Source organism: Salvia splendens, chromosome 20 (genome assembly GCF_004379255.2).
Source record: "Salvia splendens isolate huo1 chromosome 20, SspV2, whole genome shotgun sequence".
In the NCBI taxonomy this organism is placed as follows: Eukaryota; Viridiplantae; Streptophyta; class Magnoliopsida; order Lamiales; family Lamiaceae; genus Salvia; species Salvia splendens.
Genome location: NC_056051.1, coordinates 18,965,351 through 18,993,241, shown reverse-complemented (window position 1 = coordinate 18,993,241; position 27,891 = coordinate 18,965,351). Strand labels below are relative to the sequence as shown.

The window sequence follows — 27,891 nt, the reverse complement described above, 5'->3', positions numbered from 1 at the left end:
AATGAAAAACTATTTCATATTACTTGATAATAGAAAAATATAATTAAAAAAAGATATTGACCTCTAAAAGTATCACTAATCCAACAACTAGAATTGAAAAACTGCTCCATCCGTCCCACATAATTTGACTCATTTTTGGCAGTGGACTCCACATTCCACTAACTCATTCCTACTCACATTTAATTATAAAACTAATATATAAAAGTAGACTCACATTCCACTAACTTTTTCAATTCACTTTTCATTATATTTCTTAAAATCCGTGCCTGGTCAAAGTGTCCCAAATTATGTGGGACGGAGGGAGTACAATATAAGAGCATCTCCAGTGGTCGGATGTCCCACTCGGACATCCACTAGGACATCCCAAAAACACCTCCTGCCACGTCACTAGGACTTCTCATCCCACTGCCACGTCACTAGGACATCCCCTTCACAATCCGCCCTTCCCATCGCCCTTTCCACTAGGACTTCCCGCAATAAAAAAAATCACAAATTCACAAATATACGTAACGGAATTACAATTTTGACACGGAATACGAGAAAATTGCAAATGCTTCATTAAAAAAAATTACATAAAAAAAAGAAAAAAATTACATAATAAAAAAGAAAAAATTACATAATAAAATTTTTGACTCGGCTCACTCCTCGTCGTCCGTGCCGCCCTCGCCGTCGCCCGTGCCGCCCCCGCCGTTAATCTCGGCGCCATCATCTCCAATGGGTGGCATGCCCAAATCGCGCCGACATCCATCGATGACATCCTTCAACATCCTTTTGTACACAGGATCTGTCATGCTATGCCACCTATGCATGGTCCGGACCAAGCTAGTCGTTAACTGCGCGCGGGCGAGTCGGTCGATATCTTCTGGGGGAGCAGGGGCCTCCGATTGGACCTCGAACGACCCGCTGCTGCTTCCCCTAGCCCTCCGCTGCGCAGCCTTTTGCCCAACCGGGCGACGACGACGGCGAGAGTCTGATTGAGGTAGCGGGGACACTTCGTCGGCTTCTGGGAGCTCGTGCGAACCAGCACTGCTGCTGTATTCACCAGAAGCGTTGATCTTCGTCCGCTTCGCCCAGCCCGATTCGACTCCCCCACAAAACTTTGGGGAATCCTTCACCACGAGAAAGGCCTCCCACTGATCGAATTGTTTGAACTTCAAGGCTCTGTCGGGGTACTGAGCAAAGGCACGGTTCCGGACATCCTCCTCGGACATACCGCTGCTTGCCTGGCGGAGATTGTTTTGGTAGAGGCCCACAAATCGACTAAGCTTAGGCCTCAACCGCAAATCCCCGCCATCATCCCCGGCATCATCCCACCCATCCCCATCATATTTGGGGTCATGCCCCCATCCCCATCCTCGCCATCATCCCCGGCATCATCATATTTGGGGTCATGCCCCCCATCCCCGCAGCCCTGGGCATCATACCACCCATCCCACCCATCCAATTGTACATATAAGGGGACATCATCCCACCCATTCCACCCATCCTCGACATTGTCGGAACTGTTGTCGCATTTCCGCTAACGTTTCCCTCCAGGTCGATGGGAAACGCCGGAGTCTGCGACTCGCTCGTGGTAGGGGAGTTCCTATCGTTCTCCATTAAGTAGAAATGAAATATGTAGTAAAAGAAGAGAGAAACTTGTTAACACAAGTGGTGCGAATGAAATGAAGTTCAACGAGCCGTATATATAGAGTTTAAAAAAAAAATTAATTACCGGACGTCCGACCCAGTCCACAGTGGCGGACGTCCGCCCGCCCGTCGCCCGCACGTCCGAGGACACGCGACGTCCTCACGGGACGTCCGTATCCGACCTTCGACGCCACAATGGCATACGTCCCGGTCACCCGTCGCGGACGTCCGACCGGACGTCCGCCATTGGAGATGCTCTAACCAAATCTCAATTTTTTCTTGAGCTCCTTGGTCATCTTAATGTGACGCCGGCCTCGGGCAACGTGGAAGGCCCATAAAAATGGTCAATGTGTATGTCTGAAACACCATCGCTTCTCCAACAAATCCCATGATCAGGTCCAGCTCGGATTCATTTTGTGCGGGGGAAGGTGTCGTTGCCAATGATGTAGACATTGTCGTGTTTGAAATATTTTTAATCTTTTAAGTTTTGAACATTGGACGACTTTAATATTTATGAAATTGAATTTTATAAGTTAGTAAAAATAAATCAAATTAAGTAACATGACCAATTCTCATGGAACAAGAGTCTGGCCATCATTGATTCATGAAAGACAATACTTACAAATTTGCAATTTTTAGTAAGATACGAAAGCATAAGGCCACCCGCAACGCGTCCCGCGGGTGGCTCGTATCTCGTCCTGCCGAGACGCCCGTCCCGGTCTCACCGAGACGCCCGTCCCACCGAGACGGATCGCGGGCTGTCTCGCCACGCGCTCGCGCGACGTGGCGCGCACCTGCCCGCGAGTGAGCTTCGTCACGCTGACGCAATAAATCATTTTTTTAAAATTCGAATTTAATAAAAATATAAAAAATAAAAATCGAAAACAGTAATATTACCGTTTTTCGACCTTTTCCTTTTTTTATTTTATTTTATTTTTTACTCTACAAATGCTCATATTTCATCCTCGTTTCACACACAAATACACATCTATTCTTCCCAAATTATCTCCATTTTCTCTCCAATTTTCATCTAACCTCTCCGATTGTCATCACAAAATGTCCGGCGACGGCAACTATGGCGGTGGCGGCTCCGACGGGTTTGACATCAACGATTTTGGCGACTGGGGGCATGTACAATGTCTTGGGTGGTTCCGGCTCCGGTTCGTCGACGCCGAGCACCCAGGGCTCGTCGACGCCGGTGGGGTACCAACCACCCCATTTTTTAGGATTTTAATTATGTGTTTTTTTTTTAATTTTAAGTTGTATTTTTATTTTATGTTGTAATTTTATTTTATTTAATGAAATGTGTTTTTATTAATTGAATTTGTTGGAAATAAAAATAAAAATGAAATTGAATGAATAGTAAGTTAAGAGATGATTAAGAGACGGATAAGAGATGGAGGGTTGCAAGTTCTGTCTCTTAGTTAAGAGATGGAGTGAAAAATACAGTGGGACCCATGAATAGTTAAGGAATAAGACGGTTAAGAGACGGCGTTGCAAATAGCCTAACGGGGGTGCTGTCAAAACTTAGCATAGTAGTAATATCGTTAACGAATTCATAATTAAATTTGAATGTAATTACTAATAAGTTATAACAACTCAATCCACGTAATTAGTATACCTAGACTAGGCTAGGTATACTAAGTATACCTAGACTAGGCTAGGTCCAATACCACCAAACGTCGTCGTCACCTATAATTCTCCAACAGCAGAGGGCAAAAAACCAATTCAACGAATTTCTCCGCCGCCGCCCCTCAGCCACCGTCGCTAGAACTCCTCGCTTCAACACCTTCTTTCTCCTATCGCGGCTTCGACTACTAGTAATTATATGGGTTCAGTGAAGAGAAGGACGTTGGAGGAGGCGACGGAGGGCTGCGACACTCCGCCGCTGAAGCAGCGGAGAGAGAATGGGAATCGTGATGAGAATGGTTTGATAGATGAACCTGTAGCTTGCCTTCACGAAGTATCGTATCCAGAGGGGTACCAGCCGCTCGCTTCAAATAATCAGCAGCGTGAAGCAAAGCCTGCCAAGGAATTCCCCTTTTCTCTTGATCCTTTTCAGCTGGAAGCTATCAAGTGTCTCGACAATGGAGAATCCGTCATGGTATTAAACACGCCGCTATATGGTTCATTATTTTTTTTTGTTTCATGGAAGGAGGGGAGCAGCAAATATGAACTGAAGTAATTGATGGAAATCATTTTTTCTTGAACCAATAAGTGTTGATTGCTTTGTTGTTTGGCCAAGCTTAGTTTAGAGAGCTTATTATAAGCTCCTAATACTTTCTATAAGATGTTTCATGAGTTTTATCAGACGTAACGTTGTTAGAGCTTATATTGTCAAAGTGTTTGGATAATCTAGCTAATAGAGTTGTGAGTTAGAGAGATGAAATTGGAAAGGTGTATATTGAAAGTAATAAACTTTAGTATGATTGTTTTTGTAAAATGACTGTCAGTTAGTATATAAGATTATGAAAATATAAGTTGTGATTGTGGAACTTTTTTTGGGGAGCTTATAAGTTTTTGGAGCTTATTTTTACGGCTTATACCTGTTTAGGAGCTTATTTTTCCAAACACTTCTCAAGAGTTTATAATCTTAGCCAAACACCCTCTATATCTATTGTATTGACAACATGTGTTATATTGTGTGAGAGGTCCGTTTTTTATGGGACAGAATGTGGTTGTGAAATGTTTGTAGGTCTCTGCACATACATCTGCTGGTAAGACAGTTGTGGGCTTGTATGCCATAGCGATGTCGTTGCGCAACAAGCAACGTGTGATATATACATCTCCAATTAAAGCTCTTAGCAACCAGAAATATAGAGAGTTTAAAGAAGAGTTTTCGGATGTTGGGTTGATGACAGGTGACGTCACTATCGACCCCAATGCGTCTTGCTTGGTGAGTTTGCTGATACTTACATATGCAGATATGCTTAGTTGTCTATGTGTTCTTTCTTGTAGTTTGCATAGATTTGATTTTGGAATCTCGTTTCAGGTTATGACCACTGAGATCTGGCGAAGCATGCAATACAAAGGATCAGAAATTACTAGGGAGGTGGCCTGGATTATTTTTGATGAAGTACATTACATGAGAGACAGAGAGAGAGGTGTTGTGTGGGAAGAGAGTATTGTTATGGCCCCGAGGAACTCCCGATTTGTGTTTCTGTCTGCCACAGTGCCCAATGCAAGGGAGTTTGCTGATTGGGTTGCAAAGGTACTTGACTTGATTCACCACTTTGCTTAATGGAGTATTTAACAAATGCTGTGCTTCCAAACACATAAATCACAAACATGTTAATATTAAGTCTTATCATATTCATGTCATTTTGTGTTTTGTATCAACCTGTCAAAAATAATAAAACAGTAACCTGCTAAAAACTCAATAACCTGGTAGTGAATGATAACCTGCTAACAATCTAATAATTTTGATAAAGACTAGTTCGTGACACATGACATGATTGCACAAATTCCTAGCCCTACTCAAAATTATAAGAAAACTATGAGTCTATCTATGCTCATCTATTATATTTGCATGGGGATGGAGGTTCCTTTGAGATTCCTGCATATGTATGATAGAGATAGAAATACCTTTTTTCAACGCATTGATTATGTTGCAATGTTTTCTCTCTTGCATTGTTGTGCTAATATCCTCATTTATAATCCAGGTGCATCAGCAACCATGTCATATTGTTTACACAGATTATCGGCCAACACCCCTTCAGCATTACGTCTTTCCTTGTGGAGGTGATGGTCTCTACTTAGTGGTTGATGAAAAGGGTAAGTTTCGTGAGGACAGCTTTCAGAAAGCTCTTAATGCTCTGATTCCGGCCAATGAGGACAGAAGGAAAGAGAATGGGAAAGGTCCGAAAGGTTTAGTTGCGGGTAAAGCTGGTGAAGATAGTGATATATTTAAGATGATCAAAATGATCATTTTGCGCCAGTATGACCCTGTCATATGTTTCAGTTTTAGCAAAAGAGAATGTGAATTTCTTGCTATGCAGGTAGCATTCTTTCTTTACATTCTTTTGAGGCTGAATAAGATGGATTAGTACTACCTTTTAAGAGTAACCAGTCACCTTTATAATTTCATGAACAGCATATTTCTCTTAAATGTGCAATCGTAATGTCAGTTCATATTATAAGAAATAGCTGAGCCACTCCTGACTTAAATTCAACCTAAATTATCCTTGCCGTACAGAGTGCTATTGTAAGACTGCCAACTCTTTTATCACATCATCAGAAATATAATGCTAGATTTTTAATACCATTTTAATTATATCTAGCTTGTAGACCGGTGCTGTAAAGATATACGTAGTTATTATTGCGCCGTTCTAGTCAGTAGATACTTACTAAGTCCCATTCAAAGTGACACATTTCCTTTTTTGGATATCCCATTCAAAGCGACACATTTCTATAAATAAAAACATCTCTCTACTTTATTCTCTCTCCACTTAACAGTTATCACACAATAAAATCTGCATAAAATCATGTGCCCAAAAAGAAATGCTTCACATTGTTTGGGATGGAGGGAGTAACATATTCTATTTCTAATAGATGGCAAAAATGGATCTAAGTGATGAGGATGAGAAAGTAAACATTGAAACTATTTTCTGGAGTGCTATGGATATGCTGTCGGATGATGATAAGAAGCTGCCACAGGTTAGATTATTTCATATCACATCCAATATAAGACGTATTAACCATTATAATGAACATACTTCTTACTATGTTCTTGTTCATGTCTTCGTATGTTGACCAATCCTAGGTTTCAAATATGCTGCCCTTGTTGAAACGAGGCATAGGTGTACATCACTCTGGTTTACTGCCCATACTGAAGGAAGTCATTGAAATCTTGTTCCAGGAAGGATTTATCAAGGTCAGTTACTCGATAGGTGTTTATGATACTTCAAATCACTCGTTTGTCTAACTTCACTTCTTTGCTCAGAAATAGTGTTTGAGCCTGTCCGTAATATTGGCTCAAGTTTGTGTTTTCTTGGGTCTGGAAATTGAAAAGGCAAGCATTATCTCAATAAGTTTTTTAATGTACAATTCTATAGTGGTACAGGACCCACCTTCTGTATGTTGCATACTTCCTGTAACCTATATAGTTTTCTCTGATATGACGCAAAAAAAATCTATATGGTCATACGTATGTTGTAAAGGTGCATATTTTCTAGTAATGGCTGTGAGATGTTGATTACCTAAATTACTTATGAATTTTCTCTTGCACATTGTATGCATTGCAGCAATAATTTAACTGGCGCTGTGTGTTGTTTTTCTCTCATGCATTACTTCTGATTAAGCCTTTTTACCTTCTGTCTTCAGTGCTTGTTTGCCACAGAGACCTTCACCATTGGGCTAAATATGCCTGCAAAAACTGTTGTCTTCACTAATGTTCGGAAATTTGATGGAGATAAGTTTAGGTGGATATCCAGTGGGGAGTATATACAAATGAGTGGCCGAGCTGGTCGTCGTGGAATTGATGATCGGGGTATTTGCATCCTTATGGTTGATGAGAAGCTAGAGCCTTCAACAGTGAAATTTATGTTGAAAGGAAGTGCAGATTCTTTGAACAGGTGCTTTATCGGAATTGTTATTCAGTGACATGGTTATGGTATAATTATTAGTTAAAAGCAACAATATATTTGGAGTATTGCATGAAGTAGGCTTCATTTTGAACCATCTTCTCGAGCTGTCTTTTGCTGTGTATTAAAATGAATGTCTTTCAAGAAACTGTTATAATTAACCTGTCCTGAGTTCTCCTGATCATGCGAATCGCCTATAATTAACCTGCTATAAATTCTTATAGTTAGGGATATTCCAGTTCGAACACATTAGCTGCATACTTTAAGGTGCATAACTACACATTAATAAGTATTAATCTATGTTCTAAATACAGATTTAGACACTGCTGTAAATTAATGGCTACGACAAATTTGTTTATTGTATAGATGTATAAATTTGTCTCATTTGTACATTACAGTTAATTAGTTATTGCTCAGACAAATAGTCTGATTGATTTTAAATTGAGAATGGTTTTATATCGTGTGATTGCTTTTAACTACTTCTTAATGATGAAAATATATACTGGTATTCACTTGCTTCAATAATTCTTGATCTGGATACTGACTTTAACATTAGTCATTGAAAACACTCAAGATTGCTTTTGCAATTAAAATTCGTTGCTTGGATATAGATCTAATTGCTTATATTATGGATTCCTTCTCTTAATATGCAGTGCGTTCCACTTAAGCTACAATATGCTTTTAAATCAAATACGAGCTGCAGATGCGGATCCTGAGAATTTGCTTCGTAATTCTTTCTATCAGTTTCAGGCTGATCGTGCCATTCCCGATCTTGAGGTCAGTTGGTATATATGCTCTTTTTAAATTTTAGTCTCATATGTGCAATCATATTCTAAGCATATAACTTTTCCTTGCAGAAACAAGCAAAGATCCTTGAAGCAGAGAGGGATTCTATTGTAATAGAAGAAGAAGATAGCGTGGAAAACTACTATTCTCTTCTAAAACAATACAAAAGTCTGAAAAAGGAAATACGTGATATAGTTTTTTCTCCAAAAAATTGTTTGCCTTTTCTGCAGCCTGGAAGACTTGTTTCTATACAATGCACAAAGAATGATGATGACTCCCCATCATTCTCTATGCAGGATGAGGTCACATGGGGAGTAATCATAAATTTTGAGAGGGTTAAAGTAGCCTCTGAAGGTAAGATGGATTTAAGTTATTTGTGGTCTTTATGTGTATTCGCTCACTCACTAGCCTTACTCTTGTGACCCAGATGATGCAAACAAGAAGCCCGAAGATGCAAGCTATACAGTGGATATTCTCACAAGGTGTAGAGTGCATAAGGATGAAATTGCTAAAAAAACAATTAGAATCGTTCCCTTAAAGGAGTCTGGAGAGCCTGCTGTCATTTCGATCCCTATTTCACAGGCAAATTATTTTCTATCCCATAACTCTTACATATCTTGTGGTGGAATTTGTTTTTCACATTATGTGATGTGATTTATTTTGGCATTTACTTTTTTACCTGATGCTGCTGAACTTAAATAGAGGGTGGTGTTACAGTGGATCTGAGGAAAGATTTATGAAGAATTATAAATTGGTCAATGACCTTAATTTTTAGTTTGGAAGCTTTTTAATTCAGTTAACTTGTTCTTTCCTTGCTAGGAAAGTATTTATATTTTCCATAGCACTCCAATATGCAGATCAAACTTTAAGTGATTTGTAGTTTATGATGTTATAGAATAAAATACAATGTTTTTTCTTTTATTTTATTGTATTTATTTTGTTGATTTTGCAAGTAATTTGTACTTTTCCTTGTGATGACATTTCATATGATGTCTTTTCATCAGATTGATAGCTTAAGTAGTGTCCGGCTAATAATACCGAGGGATCTTCTTCCATTAGAGGCTCGAGAAAATACTTTGAAGAAAGTGTCTGAAGTTCTGGTAAGATTTGCAAAAGAAGGTGTACCTATTCTAGATCCTGAAGATGACATGAAGGCAAGTCAGGAATTCAGTTTTACATTATGGTTCTGATACTCAAGTATTTAGAAGTTTTTAATCTAAATTAATCTGGTCAATTAATGTTCTAAAATCTCCAGGTTCAAAGCAGCTCTTACAGGAAGGCGACACGAAGGACAGAAGCACTGGAGAATCTTTTTGAGAAGCATGAAGTTGCTAAATCTCCTCTGATTGAGCAGAAGCTGAAAGTCCTGCACACGAAGAAGGAACTTACAGCAAAAATTAGATCTCTTAAGAAAGCAATGAAATCTTCATCTGTGTTGGCATTCAAAGATGAATTAAAAGCCAGGAAAAGAACTCTTAGGAGACTGGGGTAAATATGACTTAACATCTATGTCTCTTTTTTAAAACAAAAATCTGCTATTTTCACCTTTATCTGGCTGATGTGGACATATATCTAGGGAGAACGATTGTCCTTTCCAGATTGATATTGTTTTGGACTTTGTTACAATGCTGTGCTAGCTAAACTAGTTCAGTCTTTTCTTTGTTCTCTAAAATATTTGCCTTATGATTTTACACCTCAACCAAAATTAAAATACTACTGATTTATGAATATAGAATGTCTTGATAAACATCTCCTAGAAACATTGCCATTCTTCTCTATCTGCATCTGTTATATTGTTTCTCAGAAATTGGCTTCAAAATCTGTGTAAAATCATTTTTTAGAACATAACAGCTTGGGAGTTTGCTTTCAAATTTCTCCTATTCTAGTGACATACGTACTAATGAAATCTGGCAATAATCTGACACTGAATTACCATAATAAATGGTGGAAGGACGATACATTAGCTTTAAGAGTTTATCATGAAAATGCAATTGTTTCACTGTGGAATATTTTCATTAACACGCCTATTGTATATTGTTTTTGTCTATGCTGTTCAATGTTGTTCTATGGCAACAAAGTTGGAGCCACGTGTTGTACTTATTTATATCATGCTCCTTGTGCGTCATGTGAATTCAATAAGGTTTCATTTGAATGAATTAGATATCCATTGCAAAAATTATATTGATTAGTCTGTTTTGGATCTAATATTAACCACTCTCATTTTTAAACTATTTCTGAGTTGTTTGTCTGGGTGGGTTTGATTTAACTAACTGGGTAGAGCTAAAACCCGTCTCCAATTCCTTTTCCCACATCAAATCCCTTGAGTTCCATGCAATCTAACTGTTCACTGAAACTATAATATTATGCTTGAACAAAAGCTTGTTAATTTATAAACAATCTATTCTGTGTTTGCAGTGCATAAATTGCTATGAAGTTATTACATGCCTAAAAACCCTTTGTGCTATGGTTACTCTTGAATCTTGATTCTTTCTTAGTGATAAGTTCTTCATATACTGCTATTGCTATAAATAATGATTATCTATATCAGTCTTAATCTGAAGATCTTTCAAATACACAGGTATATTACTAGTGATGATGTTGTTGAACTAAAGGGTAAAGTTGCTTGTGAAATCAGCAGTGCGGAAGAGTTGACATTGACAGAACTCATGTTCAATGGGGTTCTAAAGGATATAAGGGTGGAGGAGATGATATCTCTTCTGTCATGTTTTGTTTGGCAAGAAAAACTGCAGGAAGCTCAAAAGCCGCGGGATGAGCTTGAGTTGCTTTTTATGCAACTACAGGAGACAGCACGTAAGGTGGCTAAGGTTCAGCTTGAGTGCAAGGTACCTGTTCACTTTATTCGTAGTTCTCCTAGAGATTGATTCTAGTATTAGTTTCTGTAGTTTCTTTTATGCTAACTCCTTTTTTCATACTTAATAGATTGTCTAGAGTTGTTCTTAGAAAGCATAGAAACTTTATTTTGTTAAAAAATATTAGTCCGTGTGCCCACAAGGAATTGAATTTTGATAGGAGTAGGATTATCTAACTAGTGGGAAAGAGGGCAGTGACTCGATTATGGTCTAGTTGGTGACTTGGAGTCAAACTCCATATGCATAAAGCCATAAATTGATAACCTTTACCTCCCTAATCAGTGGCTGTGGTTTTACTTGGTTTACAAGGTGTAATGGTTACAACACGATGACCATTGCTCTAACTAATTGTTGGCTTTGTTTTGTTTTGTTTTACTCACTAATTTATGGGCCATTGTCAACTTTCTGTGGAAGGTATATGCTCCTGCTTTTATGATAGTCAAATACCTAGTTTAATCTTTGGATGGCAGGTCAATTTTTTTTGTAACAGCTTTACATTTCGAGGGCCTCCAGTATAAAATAGGAAATGACTCAACTTAGTTGGGACATCCCAAAGAGGAATACGATTCAACTTAGTTGGGACGGAGGGAGTACTCTTTTTTAATGAGTGAAATGGTGGAAACAGAATTTCAATTTCATGCTGATGGTTTCTGTGACTGTTTAAATTTGAATAAGATTACCTTCACCTGTGTCATCTCAAATTTTTATTTACCCCAGGTACAGATTGATGTTGAGAATTTTGTGAGTTCTTTCAGACCAGACATCATGGAAGCTGTCTATGCTTGGGCCAGAGGATCTAAATTCTATGAAATTATGGAGATGACACCTGTTTTTGAGGGCAGCTTGATCCGAGCAATCAGGAGACTGGAAGAACTCCTTCAGCAGCTCATACTAGCTGCAAAATCAATTGGTGAGACAGATCTTGAAGTTAAATTCGAGGATGCTGTCACCAAGATCAAGAGAGATATCGTTTTTGCTGCATCTTTGTACTTATAGACTATAGACGACTTGGAGTAATTTTTATGCCATGATTCAGCGGGAGAGCGAGTGTTCAGTGTCGTGTGGGGAAGAGAACAAATGGTAGTTCCTCGGCTCTGGAATATAACCAACTTGTTGAATGAAAAGGAAAATGAATAATCTGATGGACCAAAAAGTTGGGGAGAATCTTCATTGTTGGCATTGGGGACAAGCCGGCGTAAGTTCCCCATATTCCAGAGGAAGGTGCTATGTTCCAGTCTGCAGAAGGAAGAGAAATGCTTGCTGCAAAGTTGGGAAGAAAGCTGTTGCCATATAAGTTAAGCAATTTACCTGAATCTTGTTGTACTTGTCCTGTTTCACTATAGGTTTAAATTAATAGTAGCTGCTTCCTGTTCCATAGATTATAAGTGGTTTTGTTATTTTTTGTTTTCATGTTTCTCCACATCTTCTGTTGCTGTTAAATGCTGTTAGAAAAGGAATCAATTGTTAGAGTTTGATGGTAGATTTTCCCATTGTGCTAGATATGACATAATATAAACTGGTCCAGTTTCATCCAAATTCATTATGTTTCTTGGGCTGATTGTTGTAGTCGAGCAGAGAATATTCTGGTAGAGAAACGAAACTAACAAAACTTTCATAAAAACTAATCTACTAGTAGAATAAAAGGCATGTATAGTCTATCTGAAGTTACAATTTGTAATGTATTAAAATCAAATTAGTGCATAAAATAAAACAAATAACGCTCTAATGTATTAAAATCAAATTAGTGCATAAAATAAAACAAACAATGCTAAACATGCATCAAACGAGCATGCTGCTCACAAATGATGCTCATATAAGGCATGTGTACTGATAGCTTTGTATATAGTTATAATTTAATAAATACTTTTATATGTTTAATTATAAATGACAATTGAAATTTAAAATAAAGAAATTATAATTCAAAATATAGCATTAAAAGAAGAAAAAGAAAATGAAATACTCCAAAAGTTTATTTCAAATTCAACTTCATATGAGAATAACTTTGTAGTAAATAGTTCACACGAGTAGAAATTAGCTGCAATAACTTTTTTTTTTATAAACTAACTCCAAAAGTTTATTTCAAATTCAACTTCTTATTTTATATGGGAATAACTTTATAATTTAAAATCTCCTTTTTTACAAATCATATAATCAAAATAGAGTTCTCGTTATGCTCTTTGTCTTGATATGCGTATTATATATTCTTGTTTTTTAAATATATAATATTTGAATAGAGAAAAATAGAGAATGAAAATTGTTTTCATTTGAAATTAGCATTTCACACTCCTTGTGTATAAACTCACAAAAGAATATGCATGTAATGGCGGGAGTTTCAGTTAAATTGTATAATTAAACTGTTTAGATATTATTACATTAGAAACCAATTTATAAATATTAATTAATTTAAAATGAATCAATATTAATCAGTCTGCAACAACTTAGAAACATATAAATTTTAAATTAAATATATGTAGACTTATGAAAAAAATATTTTTTTATGAATATTGTATAATTATTCAAATCAAGCTCCAAATAATGTGAAAAAATTCGTCATTAATTTTTCATATAAATTTTTATTGCTATAGAACTATAAATAAAACTAAAACAAATCGTTAGTTTAACTCAATTTAATTTTAAAATTTAAAGGCATTACATGTAAATACAATCTATGCACAATTATTTTTACTATTTTCACCAAATAACTATATATACTCTCCTAGTCTCTCTACAGGTTTGAAGATTTTATGGTTCGTAATGTCAACGAGGGATAAAGAAACGATTGTAGTATTATTAGTGAATAATGTGGCTCAAGAAGAAAAACTCATTGAAAATATTTTCAAAGTGGACTATTTTTTCTGGGAATCAAAATGAAAAAAAAGGACTATTTATGGGAAGCAGGAAGTATATGGTAATATCAGATATAGCTTGTTTTCATTATAGTAATATTCTCTCTATCAGATTTTAAGATGAGTGAATGAGATTAAACCTTACTAATTTCAATAAATAGTAGACAAAATATCAACAAAGGGGTAAAATCGTCATTCTGTTATCATATCATAATTTTCTTGTTTTTTATATCAAGATAGTGTATACAAATATCAACACAATGACATGAGTCTTTCAATGCAAGTACACGAAAATATCAACACAGTTTTATTGAGATTTTACATGCATTATATTGAAATTTTTTGATGTATTTATTGATAAAAAAATCTATTTATCAACATATACGAAAACTTAAATAAAAATTATCAAATTCCGTCATCCGAACATTGTCGTAACATATGCAATTGAGATCTCGTTAGAATCCTTATAAAATTATCTTTAATTTGATATATTTTTTGCGAAAAAAATAATTTAAATCGAGAGAGTTACGTAAATTTAAAGTTTTGATATAATTTTAATAAGAGATAATTGACATTAATACATTTTAATTTTATTTAATAATTAATTTAAATTTAAAATATAATTTGGCATTATATCAACTAAATCTCCTAATGGTAAGAATTGATCTTGGATTGACAATTGAATACGTCCCTTCTGTCTATATATCTCTATATATAGTTTGGTGACTCTCAATCACATCAATAACTGAGTTTACAATATTCTCTTCTTTGGTCTTGTGCTACAATATTCACATCAAAATTCACTTATAACATCCTCACATGTAAATCTAAATTAAGTAGCATGACAAATTTTAATTTTCGTTGTAGATTGGTCGTGCCTATGCTACATAAAAAGGGTGTAACATTCCCATAAAGATGGCCGCTTCCTAATGATACAATACTATACATATTTCACCATTAGTTCCTGCACGCATTTACTTCATACTCCATCTGTCCCGTTAAAAATGAAACGTTTTCCTTTTTGGATTGTTTTATTAAAAATGAAACGTTTCCTAAAATAGAAACAATGCCATCCCTACTTTTTTCCTCTCTTCATTAACTCACAAAATAACACCGCATAAAATCACGTGACGAAAACCAAATGTTTCGTATTTATTGGGATGGAAATAACTAAAAAATACAAAGTAGTTTAATTTATCACGTAGCAGCTCACTAGCCTGAATTAGAAAAATTGAAACCCTAATCAACATTAATCTAAAAGGAAATGAATCATTGATCCTCTCCAAAGTTGAGAAGCTTCCAAATATCAACGTCAATGGAGAAATCATAGAAATCCTCCTTTACATCATCACCTTCATCTTGTTGTTTGTTGCAAGCATCATGCATTAATCCCTTCTCGCCGTCGTCGTCGTTATCAGCGGCTATTTCGAGCAAGTTGCTCCACCACCTCGTGCACTCATCTGCGTCGTGGCTTTGAGATGTATCCGCGGTGACTAGGCCCGTCTCGGGGCGTAGGGCTGAGAAGGTCCGGGGTCGGGGGCGCAAGATGTTGCTGCGGGTGATGGATTTTTGGCCTCTGGCCCGACCCGTTAAGGCCTCTGCTGCGACCCTCTTCTCGATATGGCTGTTCCAGAAGTTCTTGATGTCGTTCGCTGTCCTTCCCGGTAGCCTACCCGCAATGAGAGACCATCTGAAATATGAAGTATACAAATTGAAATATTCTAGTAAAAATTACTATGAAATATACATAATGATTTCTTCCATTTTGGAAATAAATTTTTAATGTAACATGTCTTGTTTAGCCAGGAAAAGGAAAAGTTTGTTTTAAATGGTGCATCACATGATATTCTTTCCTAAATCGGATATCCTATTGGATTTGGATACTAGTCTACAATCAATGAAAAAAACTCAACCAATGTTAAATTTGCATTTAAGACAATTTTAAGGGCTATTATCTAACTTGTTGGGCTCCCGAACATGCGTGCATTTATGATCATCACATTGTATATATTAAACCCCTTTTTTTAACGTCGAAGATTAAAAAAATTGTCGGATTTAGAAATTCTTTTAGTTTCACACAAAGTGCAAAATTTCAAGGCGTTTATGATTTTTAAAGATCTGAAAATTATTAGTACGTGTGAAATGTTCATAAAATAAATTAAAAGTTGACATCAAATTAAACTTGTCTTCCATAAAATTAAGTACAACTAAATGTAATTCTACTTATAATTTTATGGAAAACTTCTATGTAGAGAGAGAGAGAGAGAGAGATTAAAAGTTACTCAAACAAAACAAAAAAAAAACAAAGTGAGCATAGCATGCCTGTTGCCTAAGAGCTTGTGAAGCCTAACAATGAGATCGACTTCGGCATTCGAAAATTGGCCTCTTTTGATATTAGGCTTCAAATAATTCAACCATCTTAACCTACAACTCTTCCTGCATCTGTTCAGCCCTGATACATACATTCAAAAATAAAACAAATTTGCATTTCACATATACATATAGTTCTCCAAAAAGTGAAAGAAACAATACAATCTAATCTAATCACCTGCTCTAAGAGGAACAAGATGCCACTTCCCTTGGCCATAAGTCTCAATGCATTTCCTAAGGAGAATATCTTCCTCAGGGGTCCACATGCCTTTCCTCACTCCCTCCATTGATTCACTTCTCCTCCTCCTCCTCTTCTCTCCAACCTATGTTATATAGCTTTAGCACGTGATGACACAATTTATGGAGCATCTACCCTATCTGCTCTCCCCCTTCGGTGTTTTATGACTTGCACATATCACCCCAGACCATTTCCGAATTTCTGGTAACTGCTGAAAACGACATCGCACTCATCCTTCTTTGCTTCATCAAACTCTCCGTCACTGAATCCATCAATAAATGCCTTCCTCCTCGACAAACTATGCAAATCGGTAATAGCTTTGATGGTAAAAAATATTTACTCCACCAACGACTTTTGGCCGTTGGTAAGTTTTACCGACAGATTATTATCCATTCGTCACATTAGTATGTTTGTATGACCATATAGATTGTCGAGGGAGGTAATTAGAAGCTTATAATTTTAGCCAAACAAGTAATTATATTACTAAACCATACAACAGTGTAAAAATTATAGATTTTGCATTGAAGCAAAGAGTAATAAAGCACCATACATATATACCTATAGGGTTGCATTTTACTTACTTTCCCTGCATTTTACTTATTTCCAGTGTAGTTTAGCTAGAGATCAGGCTGTTGTTGGTTTCACAGAAAACTGTTGAAACAAATTCCAACGCTCAACGGAAGTAGCCATTGCCGTTGTGCCCCTCGTCCAATTCTTCCTCCCGAACCTCGTTGTGCGATTGCTGTTCCTCTCGACTACTCCTGGATAGCATTTCGATGTGCTTTCTTTTCATTCTGCTCTTCAACGAGTCTTCTTTCTCATCGACAAAAGACAAGAATCTTCTTATTCGTACGGACGGTGAACTGGCTTGCGCGGAGGATTCTGACAATTTAGGAGAATGCCGCCGGAACTTACTGCAAATCAAGCAGAAATAGATGAAGACGGCAGCTAAGCAGGTGATTCCACATATTAGGAAAAGCCCCCTGAAGCTCTTCAGGTGAAGCTGATCAGTGTTATCAGAGCTTTTCTGACCGCAAGTTCTTGTATTCAGCCACCTGTCGTGTATCGTTTGAAGCTCGCCACTCTCTGACAGAGATAAAATTGCAGTGGACATGTCCATAGCTAGAGGAGAGTCTCTTGGAAATGCCTACAAAAGGAAGCATGCACAAACCAAATGGGAAAAGAACGAGACAAGAAAATTTCCATCATATATGTTGCGCAAACTTATAACGAAAACAGTTGGTCATACATACATGTTTGGAGAGGGATCAGACACCGACACCAATTACAAGATCAAGTATCGATAGCTAAATTACAATTCGAGTTCCCAAGATGCTAAACCGTAGAAAGAACACGTGTATACATACTAGAGCGTTTTCCAGATAATGTTTTCACTTCAAAAACCTTCAAACTTAGGAAAAAGTTTCATTTATGCCCTGCTTTACAGAATCCGGTGACAGTTACCAGTCAATTTGCCAGAATCTACATTATCCAATACAAATTGTACAATGTGACGGCTATCTAAGAAGCTAGCAAGGTGACTCATAAATCAAACTTTTTTTCCAAAATCGAGGGTTTTTAAATTAAAAACCTAAGTTGGAGACCCAAACTATAATGAACCCTGATTCGTATGTGCAGAAAGATCAGAGGATCGCTTCTTTCAGAACTCCGGGAAATATTTTTAGTTAGCAACAAGGAATTAAGTGCTAGCTCTACAACTTAAATCAATGAAAACAGTCCTAAACCATTTCCATTCTCTTTTTTTTCCAAGTTACCAAATGATTTATTTTGAAAGAGTTCAAGAGAAGTAAGTAATTTTTCTCTGCTAATTGTTAACAATCATGTATGCACGGTTCAACCGATTGAACTGGAATGTTTTCTTATATTGATGAAAGCTACAAGAATGCACGCTTCCACGTTGGCATCAGTTAGTGATATCTTTATGTGACATTAACCTACAAGAATGCACGCTTCCACGTTGGCATCAGTTAGTGATATCTTTGTGTGACATTAAGGTTAGAAATACTCACAAATCCCCAACCGCTTTTTGTGAACTCTTGTCCAACAGTTTGGAACATGCAGTAGTTTGAGAGGAACAAGTCCACGTATGGACGCTCATCGACGACTGCAGCAACTCTTCCTCTGGTAAGTGCATCTGCGTATTCTTCCGGCGAACCGAGAGGTACAAGTCTAGATTTGGCAATGTTTAGCTCGTCGCTAAGATAACTTTCGGCAAAGGACCCCACTTGAAACCCAATATGGTCATTGCTTGTGGTCAAGGACTCAATCCCCCTAATGGATGGGGCTAATTGTTGAACGGTGAGAATCGAAGTCAAGCTTGCAGTGTAGCTTGATGTAATTATCAAGACCACAAAAAGCCAGAGGATTAAAACCATACGACCAAGAGTACTCGTCGTATTTTCTCCTGAAAATGCAAACGTCATCGAATGTCAGTGAAAAAAATTATGCTACTGCCAAGATATTAGCCTAAACACTGTTGATACTTACTGTGTGCAAAAAACATAGTTGAAAAGCCAAACCTGCAAGGTGAAGATAGAATAATACTGAGTGTTTAAACTACCAAAAATAAATAAACATAGCTTAGAAGCACGCTCATCGAGGACTCGTGTAAGAAATAGATTGTCTCTCCTAGAGACGATGTTATATTGGCTTATATTCTCACCATAAAATTGTGAGGAACTGTTTCTTTGGAGGACCACGAAATTCGTCATTTATTCTGTGTTCGAGGATCCAAATCACCACTGCAACAATGACGAAAAATGCCGCTGTAACAACCCACATCAAGGGACTGAAAGGGCGCATGAAAGCCCAAGGGCTGGAGTTCATTTTCCTGACTGGCGCCACAACAACCAGCCCAGACTCTATATAAGGCTGAGTGAAGTCCACTATCTTGGTACGGTTGGTAACGATTGCTATATCACCAACGACTGCATCAAAGACCTGCACAGAAGCAGTTGTAGAACACAAATTCAAGTTCATTTTCGAGGATTAGCACCAGATAACATCAGTTACAAGTTACACTTACATTGGATGTGACCAGCCTCACGAGCTCTGCATAATTAGGATTCTTGTGTCCATCCCCATATAAGACAAACTTATGAGGGACCGCATATGAAAGCAAGTTTATGGCAGCAACGAATACATCTATGCAGTATCCACGAATCTCATTGGTTTTTTCATCCTCCGAGACAAAAGCTTTGTAACTGACCCTCTTTGGAATTCCAATTCTTAACTGCCTCCCATTATGTGGGAAAACCCACCCTCGTGGCTTGTCCACTGTTTGCCCTGGCCACACCGTGAGGTCTAATTGTTGGCTAGAACTTGAATGATTACGTTCTTTGGTGTAAAGAACCTCTGGAGGCACAACCGAAAGGCCAGAATAGTTAGACCAGTAACCTATTTGCTTGTAACTCCTCCCAACAACATTAAGTATATCAAACGCAGGATGCAATACGGATTTATTATCCATATCAAAGGCAATCGGACCAGTTAAACCTGTCATATTGATATGTAATATGTTATGAAGCAGTTGACTCCCTCCATCAAATGTGCTTAATGCACCAAGGTTTAGGGTCCCTCCTCCCAAATGACTCAAGTGTGAGTCATTTGAGAAAGAGACGGTACCACCATGATCCAGCAACGTTTTTACCGCATTAGCAACCATCCAAACAGTATCATAAGCATATAAGCCATAAGGATTGAAGCCAATAGAACCATTGCTTAATGTTTTCCACCTAGACAAGAATTCACTTTTCCTCTTAGAATCTACAGTATGGGGCCGGAGTGTGAGCGCTCCTTGAATGGATTTAGCGGCTTCTCCAGAAACAGGCCTTGAATCCAACACAGTGGACATCCAAGCAGTAGCAATCCAAACATATCCCTTTCCCATCATGCCAAGTTTATTGGCCAGATCAAAAACTTGAAGTCCAATTATAGAGTAGGCATGCACAACAATCACTCGGGACTCCATCACTGAAACCTCAACTAAAGCATCCCTGATCTCTCTGCGAGTTGCTAAGGCCTCCGGGGGAAGCACTGCTTTGTAAGAGATTTTGCAACGCCTCTCGGCAAGCTTATCCCCTAGAGCTATGATACTTCCACGGCTCTGCTCATCATCTGTATAAATAGTTACCACCTCTCTGTAACCAAAGTAACTAATCATATCGGCTATGGCTGTCATTTGGAAAAGATCATTTGGTGCTGTTTGTATGAAGTAGGGGTATTGAAGCGACGAAAGGCTGGGGTCCAATGCTGTAAACGACAACATTGGCACATGGAGTTCGTTTGCAAGATGTGATAGAATATGTGCCATCCCAGAGGTTTGTGGTCCAATAATTGCAACCTTATTAGTCTCCATGTACTCCAGTCCTGTGTTTAGATTCGCATATAATCTTAACTCCGTTATACACTTCAAAAAATTCTCATCGCAAGAACATAAGAGTAACATTAATTAACTCATAAACAATAAGGTAAACACGCTTTCATCCACATATTCATAGAAACTCAAACACACATATATGTGGATTGAACATAAGAGAAACATTAATTAGTTCATAGAGATTCAGATAAACATACTCACACAAACACAGCCTTATCCATATATGTACCTCCAATAATACCAAGGAAGCCACTGAAATTTGAATCATGATATGAAAGAACAAGTTTTCTTCCTCCAAGAATGGTAGGGTCTGAATTGACATCCTCAACAGCAGCCTCCATTCCAATCTTTGACACCCCCCCATTAATAGTATTGAACGAGAAAATGGCACCTATATTCACGTCATCTGGATTCAATTCCTCCTCTGAAAACCCCCCAACACAAAGCAGAGCTAAAAGCACAACCCACAAATTCATCTTCAGTGGTATAAAACCAAACAACTACCAAGCCTAAAATGGAGCCATCATAACAAACCACAAAAACAAGTGCCAAAATTCAAGAATTTTGTTCGAAAAAGCATGTTAGGCCCACCCCACCCAACACAAAGAACTAACTTTAGAGATGGAAATGAAGGAATAATATAATTGACACATTTTATAACATAGCTATTTAGAATCCTCAGACTGGGGCCATGGCAAAGCTAAATTTAGATTCCTCAGAAGTCAGAAACAGTCCACAAAATCACTTTTTTACACAAAAAGAAGGGGCAAGGCTCTACACGAAGAAAAGCATAAACAGAAGCAGAGCTAAAAGGGCATGTGTTTCGACGGGAAAAAGAGAGAATTGGCACATGGTGATGCAATGAAGAGTGGGATTTGAGTTAATTTTGTTATATTTAGAGATATTGATGGAGTTTGCTGTGCTACTAAACTGACATTTCAACTTTTGGCCGAGGGTGTTGCGCGCACTCATCGATGATGCATGCCCAATTCCCACCAAAAATTTGTCTGTCATGATTCCAGTCCCACTCCATTGCAAGGGAATGATGATATCATGTATCATCAACCATCCATTTTTTCAGCGAATACCAGATTTTTTTTTCATTCGTTGGTTCTTTCTTTTTGATTAAGCACGTTTGTTTTCTTTCTATTTTAGAGCATCCACGATGGAGCGCCATAAAAGGGCGTCCTAAAGCCCGCCCTATGCACCGCCACGTCAACATTTTATCCTTCTATCATTTCACCTGCAGTAGGGCATCGTCCTAAAGGGCGCCCTAAGCATTTTCTTTTATTTAAATATTTAAATAACTATAAAAATTGGGAAAAACCTTCATTTCATTTATAAAATTAATCATCTTAATAACTCGAAGAAGCAAATTCTCGTTTCACCGAATTCTACTTTTTAATCATAATTTTATTTATTCATTTTCTCAATCATACTAATTAAATATAACCTTATTGCGAATAAATTCGTGTAAATCTAAAACTATTTAGGGGCCTACTTTAATGAAGCTAACAAATAATTAGTAAGGCACTAAGCATTTTTAATAATTAGTTTTCAAAATATCTCAACTAGTGTTTGTAGTCCAATGGTTAGGATAATTGCCTTTCAAGCAATAGACCCAGGTTTGACTCCCGGCAAATGCATTTTTTTAAGGAAAATGCGTTGCATCGTCTACATCGTCCGCGTCACCCACAGTGACGGACGATGGCGCGCCCGAGGCATCGGGCGGCCTATTGTCCACCCCACTGTGATGCTCTTAGGCGCTTTCACCATTTCATTCATTAAATTTACGACTAATATTTTTTAATTATTAAAAATATCTTTATTTCGCAATTGTCACTTTTGATAAGAATGGTCATTCTGAACATCTTCTTGTTTAATCAATTTTTTACAAACTCAGAAAATTTTTACTCCCTTCCTCCTCAAAAAATAATCTTATTTTATCATTTTAGAATTTCCACCTAAAGTTTCTCTCTCATACTTTACTCACATTTTCTCATCTTTCTCATAACTTTAATTATCTTTATTTCCATATCTCTCTTACTTTACTTTTTATCCTCTTTCACTTTACCAATTTCTTATTAAAATCTATGTCGTCTACAAATGAGACTATTTTTTGTGGGCAGAGGGAGTATATACAACCCCGGGCCACAAAAAATAGACAAAGTTATGACATGGGTTTTATGCATTAATTAGTAAAGTAAGAGAAAGAGAAAGGGAAAAAGTTGTGGAAGTAGTGTTAATGGAGTGTGAGGTCCACATTTAGAATGACGTGCAAAGTTAGTATTTGTTTAGAACTTTACATATCTGGAATTGATCTAAGTTTTGTTGACATCCCAAAATAATAAAGTAGTCTATTTTGTGGACCGAAGTAGTAATATTTTTTTATGTGTTTGCTTTTTTACCTTACAAATAAATAGTCATTCTTCATCAATTTTAGATTCATACGGATGCGTGGAAACATGAATTAATTATTCTAAGATCAACAACAGAATTAAACAGATAAGAAACGTTTTAGTAATTAAAAGCTGCACTTAGACATACAATAATAACAAGTTGCATAAGAAAATGACAACACCCTAGGAATCTAGTTATTAGTCATCACAGAAAAAAAAATGCATTATTTCAATAACAAGTTGCATATGAAAATGACAGCATGCTAAGAACCTAGGTTGTTAGTAATCACAGAAAAAAAAGTTGCATTTGCAACACTTAATCCATTGCCCAAGAGTTCTGTTTTGACTTCAACAAAAGCAATAGACTGAAAAAAAATTTAAGATCAAAATTAAACTGAAATGAAATTCTCACTCTAAACGATTACAAGCATGAAAATCTCAACTGGCCTTTGCAGAGCTTCATTTGGAACCCAGGCAATATCATAATGTCTACAGATAACTGAGAACCTGGAAACCGAGTCTCATCAGGGGTCGTTCAAAGGCATAACATCTGTTCGAACACAGGACTCGGTCGATTGCTTATCACCACGCACATATTCTAAGTAAGTGCATCATGCTTGCTCAATCACTGTTACTTCTTGTGCGAATTGATAGACAGACAAATGAAGATTTCAATCTGTTTTCGTGCAGTGTGCATCTGTTCCATGCTGTGTGCATTGCCGGTAGCCCATTGTGCGAAGGAACTCCCGTATCTCATGTGCACTACTGTTGCTCGCTTGTAATAAACGCTCGTCTTCTTCATATATCAGGTGTGGAGCTTCACTCTTCTTTCTCGATAGTAATTTTGAAGCGCCCTTGAGGACTTGATACTCCCAACCCTGAACGTCTATTTTAAGCAAGAGGACATGCTCAGAGTCTCGGATTACATCATCGAGAGGAATGGACCTCAGTTGAAGTGCAATCTCTTCATTGGACTTGAAAGCCATCTTGGCACCAGCGGCTGAGACTGCACTGTTGTCAAGCCGACCAACCAACTAATAATTTACATGTTGACAAGAAGGATGTGATTATCAGCAACAAAGACCACCGACTGACACGTGAATGAAGAAAACTTGATTTATATAATTTTCAGACTTATAACATGTATAGGACAACACTCAGTAAGAAAATTATGACTTCTATATTCAAAAGAGACAGCTAATCAGGGAAAAAAACGCAGTTGAAACAGATAGGCAGAGCCGCCTCAATGCCAAATATGATACATCACTCACGAAAAAAACATGCTAAGGAAAAATGAAGCCTAATCAGCGTAGTAAGAAATCCCACCTAGCTCAAATATAGTCCCCTCTAAGCCACAAGATGAGCTCCTGATATAGGGATCCCTGCTTTTCTCCCGAGCACCTAACCCTAGTTTGGCGCCTGACCACGCCGTGGTGTGCTACTAGCTATCTAATTTCTCACGTCTTTGACAAAATTGATCTTAGAACTATTTAATACTACTACAAGAGAGTGGTAGACTGTCATAACTGGTGCCCTGAGCCCAACCAATCAGGATTATTGGTCGTCACCAAACACGGGATATGTTGCCCTTAATAACAAAGCCATAAGAAACTAAGGTTCGAATTAGAGATCACCATTGACACAGACCCTATAACTAAACCCATGTCTCTCACTTTCTTGCATCCATCTCCACCACACTATATCTTGAACATGCTATGCCAGGAAAAGGATTCACTTTGCTACCATGTCATTATATCTCTTAGCATCAAGACATAGGAGCCATATCTAATTTATAAACACAGAGTACAACACACATGTAGAGCATCGACAGTCAACACCATAGCGAAGGATAGAGCATACATAAAAATCTATGCGTAAGACAAGCTTAACATATCAAACAAACAAAATTCCAAGAACATAGATATTCTACAGTTCCCCATAAGAAGGTACCGGCTAAACCTCGTAATTACATAGCAACTTCCTAGAAAATTCAGAAACCTACCAAATCTCACAACTTCAGCATATGAAACTCACACAAGAATAGCGTTCCTTACGGAGAAATTTCGAAATATGGGTTTAAATTCGCTGACCTTTCGAGATAAGGGATTCAATTCGCTTACTTTTCGAAATATGGGTCCGAGACATGCGAATTATTCAGAATAAGGGTTTTACACCTTTTTATATTTATTCTCTTCATTTTTCTTATTATTTCCCTTCCAATAATTGTAGATTTACTAAACTATCCTTTAACTCATCTCTCAAAAAATTCATTTTACCTCCCTCCAAATGATTTGCGCTCCACTCTTAAAAGTCAATCTTCTCTCTCAAATTCTCACGTTCACGCCGCCTCCGCCTCCGCCTCCACCTCCACCCTCCACTTCGCCGCCACCTCTTCCTGGCGCCTCTTCACCGTCTTTGCCTCCACCATTCACCACCTCCGCTTCCACTCTTCGCCGCTCTAATGGCCAGCGCCTCGATGCAAGACGTGTCCAGCGCTAGGGCTCTGTTGCAATCGGCGATGGCCTCTACGATTCGTCCGGCCGATCGGAAGGCCGAGGCGCGGTGGACGTAGCACTCTGACAGAAACACATGCGGCGCGCCCCGATGCCCGTCAAGGATTTTCGTGAAGTGTCTAACGGCTTCGGAGTAGAGTCCTGCGTCGAGGGCGGCGATTGCGGCCGTCTTGCGGCGGATGAGGAGCTGGATGCGAGATGCTCTCGAATTCGGTCTTCGGAGGCCTCTTCGGCTGGTGATTCTCCACCTCCGCTTCCACTTCCACACATAAATGATGAAGAGCGGCGAAGAGTAGAAGCAAAGGTGGCGAAGGGTGGAGGCAGAGACGGTGAAGAGGCGGCGGCGAAGTGGAGGGTGGAGGCGGAGGCGGCGTGCGCAAATCGTTTGGAGGGAGGTAAAATGAAATTTTTTTGAGATGGGTTAAAGGATAGTTTAGTAAATCTATAATTATTGGAAGGGAAATAATAAGAAAAATGAAGAGAATATATATAAAAAGGTGTAAAAACCTTATTCCGAAAAATTCGCATGTCTCGAAACCATATTTCGAAAGGTAAGCAAATTGAATCCCTTATCTCGAAAGGTCAGCGAATTTAAACTCATATTCCGAAAATTCTCTTAAATTACCAATCTAATCCATTCTAATCCAGAACAAGCTAGCTCTAAATCCAAACCGTATTGTTACAAAAGCAATCAAACACATTTGACAATTAGAAGAAGAAAATACACGTAGAATAAATACCTTGTGGAACGTGATGTTGCCGGAGTGATCAGACGCAGCGGCTTCAAACAGCTCAACCAAATCCCCAACTCGATTGAAATAAATCCCCTCACAAAGCTTCTGCAAATTCTCAAAAACCGGCTCAAACGCCACCACTTTAAACCCCATAACCGCAGCGGCAAAGCTGGCCATCCCGACATTAGCCCCAACGTCGACGAAAATCCCCTGCCGATTGCGCGCCTTCATCTCCCCGAGAAGCTCCTGCACGGTGGCCGAAATGTCGGGGCGGCGGAAGGGCTTCCCCTTGAGGATGCGGACGATGTTCTTGTGGGGCTTATCGGGCAAGGTTCCGAAGTCGGAGAGCGAGTAGAGGAAGGGGAACTTGAGCCCCTCGACGGTGTTGGCCACCACGGGGTGGGCCTGCGGGGCGGCGAGGCAGTCGAAGGGGTTGATGGCTCGATCTGAGAGGGAGTGGATGGGGGATTTGGGGGTGGGGGTTTGGGAGGAGAGGTAGAGGAATGTGAGGAGGACGAGGGAGGTGGAGATGAAGAGGAGGAGGTTTTTGGGGGTTAGGATTATGGTGGATTGGGTTCGTCTCCACGCATTCGCCATGAATCGGATCTTGCGCAATCGAACTGGAATCTAATCTCAATTCGGTAAAAACGGAGAAACGGATCATGAACTACACTCAATTAGTTGTGGGGAAACTCGAGTAATTGAAATGTAGCCGATCTCAGGAGATGCCGGAGTCTTGCTCGCTCGGCGATTTTATGTTCGTGATTCAAATCAAGCTTCGAAATGGATTATTAATTCTTTTTTTATCATTTAATACTCTAATAAATTCGAATTTAAGTATGTAGTTGAAGAAGATGATATGTTTGTGACTACAAACGATGATGTAATTTGGGGATTTGATGATTTAGATGATTAACAGTGTGCACTATCAAAGGTTCATTGGAATTGGATTATGTATATCCACAACCTACCTTATTACACTAAAGTCTCAATTTGGTCTTTAATATATTGCGTTTTTTTATTTTGGTCAAAAACATTATCTTTTGAATTATTCGGTCTCTCACATTTGAAATCGGATCACATTTGGTCCATTTTGGACGATTCCGTCAATTTTTTGATGGTTTTAATTATCGGGTCACAAATCCGTCGCTAATCCGTCACTAACTGGGAGAAACTGATCCGTCACAAATCCGTCACAAATCTCAGTGATAATCATCAATTGCGTATATAAGAATGATACCATCAATTGCGTATATAAGAATGATAATCCCAATGAGAAACTAACAAAAACACTAATCATCAATGGACGAAATTCTCCATGAACTCTTCCCTTCCATCGCAGTCGGCAAAGATGTCGCTTCCCCTTCACTAGATCCAGCCACGGGCGTCCAATCCAAGGACGTCGAAATCGCGGCGGATATCAACTCTCCGCCCGGATTTACCTCCCGCCCAACGCCGATCCAACCAAAAAGCTCCCGCTTCTCGTCTACTACCACGGCGGCGGCTTCATCGTCGAATCCACCTT

General features: G+C 38.3%; 4 protein-coding genes and 1 non-coding gene across 5 annotated transcripts; 2 read left to right on the top strand and 3 right to left on the bottom strand.

The window, feature by feature from the left end:
• Window positions 1–3,302: 3,302 nt before the first annotated feature.
• LOC121782279 (DExH-box ATP-dependent RNA helicase DExH9-like) lies at window positions 3,303–12,423 on the top strand. Its single transcript, XM_042180041.1, has 14 exons — window positions 3,303–3,733; window positions 4,325–4,525; window positions 4,622–4,840; window positions 5,292–5,627; window positions 6,181–6,285; window positions 6,392–6,502; window positions 6,952–7,202; window positions 7,865–7,988; window positions 8,069–8,351; window positions 8,425–8,579; window positions 9,002–9,151; window positions 9,253–9,485; window positions 10,576–10,840; window positions 11,585–12,423. The coding sequence occupies exons 1-14, from the start codon at window positions 3,458–3,460 to the stop codon at window positions 11,861–11,863; spliced, it is 2,988 nt and encodes a 995-aa protein (XP_042035975.1). The 5' UTR covers window positions 3,303–3,457; the 3' UTR covers window positions 11,864–12,423.
• Window positions 12,424–14,841: 2,418 nt separating this feature from the next.
• On the bottom strand, window positions 14,842–16,730 carry LOC121781864 (transcription factor MYB90-like). Its single transcript, XM_042179566.1, has 3 exons — window positions 16,262–16,730; window positions 16,036–16,165; window positions 14,842–15,403 (listed from the first exon to the last, which is right to left on the bottom strand). The coding sequence occupies exons 1-3, from the start codon at window positions 16,368–16,370 to the stop codon at window positions 14,983–14,985; spliced, it is 660 nt and encodes a 219-aa protein (XP_042035500.1). The 5' UTR covers window positions 16,371–16,730; the 3' UTR covers window positions 14,842–14,982.
• A 48-nt stretch (window positions 16,731–16,778) lies between these two features.
• On the bottom strand, window positions 16,779–21,848 carry LOC121781863 (glutamate receptor 3.2-like). Its single transcript, XM_042179565.1, has 6 exons — window positions 20,950–21,848; window positions 19,368–20,710; window positions 19,005–19,282; window positions 18,830–18,861; window positions 18,352–18,746; window positions 16,779–17,468 (listed from the first exon to the last, which is right to left on the bottom strand). Exons 1-6 carry the CDS (start codon window positions 21,194–21,196, stop codon window positions 16,995–16,997), a joined length of 2,769 nt encoding a protein of 922 aa, XP_042035499.1. The 5' UTR covers window positions 21,197–21,848; the 3' UTR covers window positions 16,779–16,994.
• A 446-nt stretch (window positions 21,849–22,294) lies between these two features.
• TRNAE-UUC lies at window positions 22,295–22,366 on the top strand. Its single transcript has one exon. It is a non-coding gene; the product is annotated as a tRNA-Glu (tRNA).
• Window positions 22,367–23,410: 1,044 nt separating this feature from the next.
• On the bottom strand, window positions 23,411–27,286 carry LOC121781676. Its single transcript, XM_042179387.1, has 2 exons — window positions 26,373–27,286; window positions 23,411–24,153 (listed from the first exon to the last, which is right to left on the bottom strand). The coding sequence occupies exons 1-2, from the start codon at window positions 26,961–26,963 to the stop codon at window positions 23,791–23,793; spliced, it is 954 nt and encodes a 317-aa protein (XP_042035321.1). The 5' UTR covers window positions 26,964–27,286; the 3' UTR covers window positions 23,411–23,790.
• Between the last annotated feature and the right edge of the window lie 605 nt (window positions 27,287–27,891).

Excerpts from the sequence above, each read along its gene's own strand:
- LOC121782279 (XM_042180041.1), top strand. The coding sequence starts at position 3,458 with ATGGGTTCAGTGAAGAGAAGGACGTTGGAGGAGGCGACGGAGGGCTGC. Across the intron at positions 4,841-5,291 it reads TTGCTGATTGGGTTGCAAAG|GTGCATCAGCAACCATGTCA; the intron begins GTACTTGACTTG and ends TTTATAATCCAG. Across the intron at positions 6,286-6,391 it reads ATGATAAGAAGCTGCCACAG|GTTTCAAATATGCTGCCCTT; the intron begins GTTAGATTATTT and ends GACCAATCCTAG.
- LOC121781864 (XM_042179566.1), bottom strand. The coding sequence starts at position 16,370 with ATGGAGGGAGTGAGGAAAGGCATGTGGACCCCTGAGGAAGATATTCTC. Across the intron at positions 16,166-16,261 it reads TCTTGTTCCTCTTAGAGCAG|GGCTGAACAGATGCAGGAAG; the intron begins GTGATTAGATTA and ends TGTATGTATCAG. Across the intron at positions 15,404-16,035 it reads CACAAGCTCTTAGGCAACAG|ATGGTCTCTCATTGCGGGTA; the intron begins GCATGCTATGCT and ends TTCATATTTCAG.
- LOC121781863 (XM_042179565.1), bottom strand. The coding sequence starts at position 21,196 with ATGAATTTGTGGGTTGTGCTTTTAGCTCTGCTTTGTGTTGGGGGGTTT. Across the intron at positions 18,862-19,004 it reads CAGTTCCTCACAATTTTATG|GTTTGGCTTTTCAACTATGT; the intron begins GTGAGAATATAA and ends TTCACCTTGCAG. Across the intron at positions 17,469-18,351 it reads CAAAAAGCGGTTGGGGATTT|GCATTTCCAAGAGACTCTCC; the intron begins GTGAGTATTTCT and ends TTCCTTTTGTAG.
- LOC121781676 (XM_042179387.1), bottom strand. The coding sequence starts at position 26,963 with ATGGCGAATGCGTGGAGACGAACCCAATCCACCATAATCCTAACCCCC. Across the intron at positions 24,154-26,372 it reads GCAACATCACGTTCCACAAG|TTGGTTGGTCGGCTTGACAA; the intron begins GTATTTATTCTA and ends GTAAATTATTAG.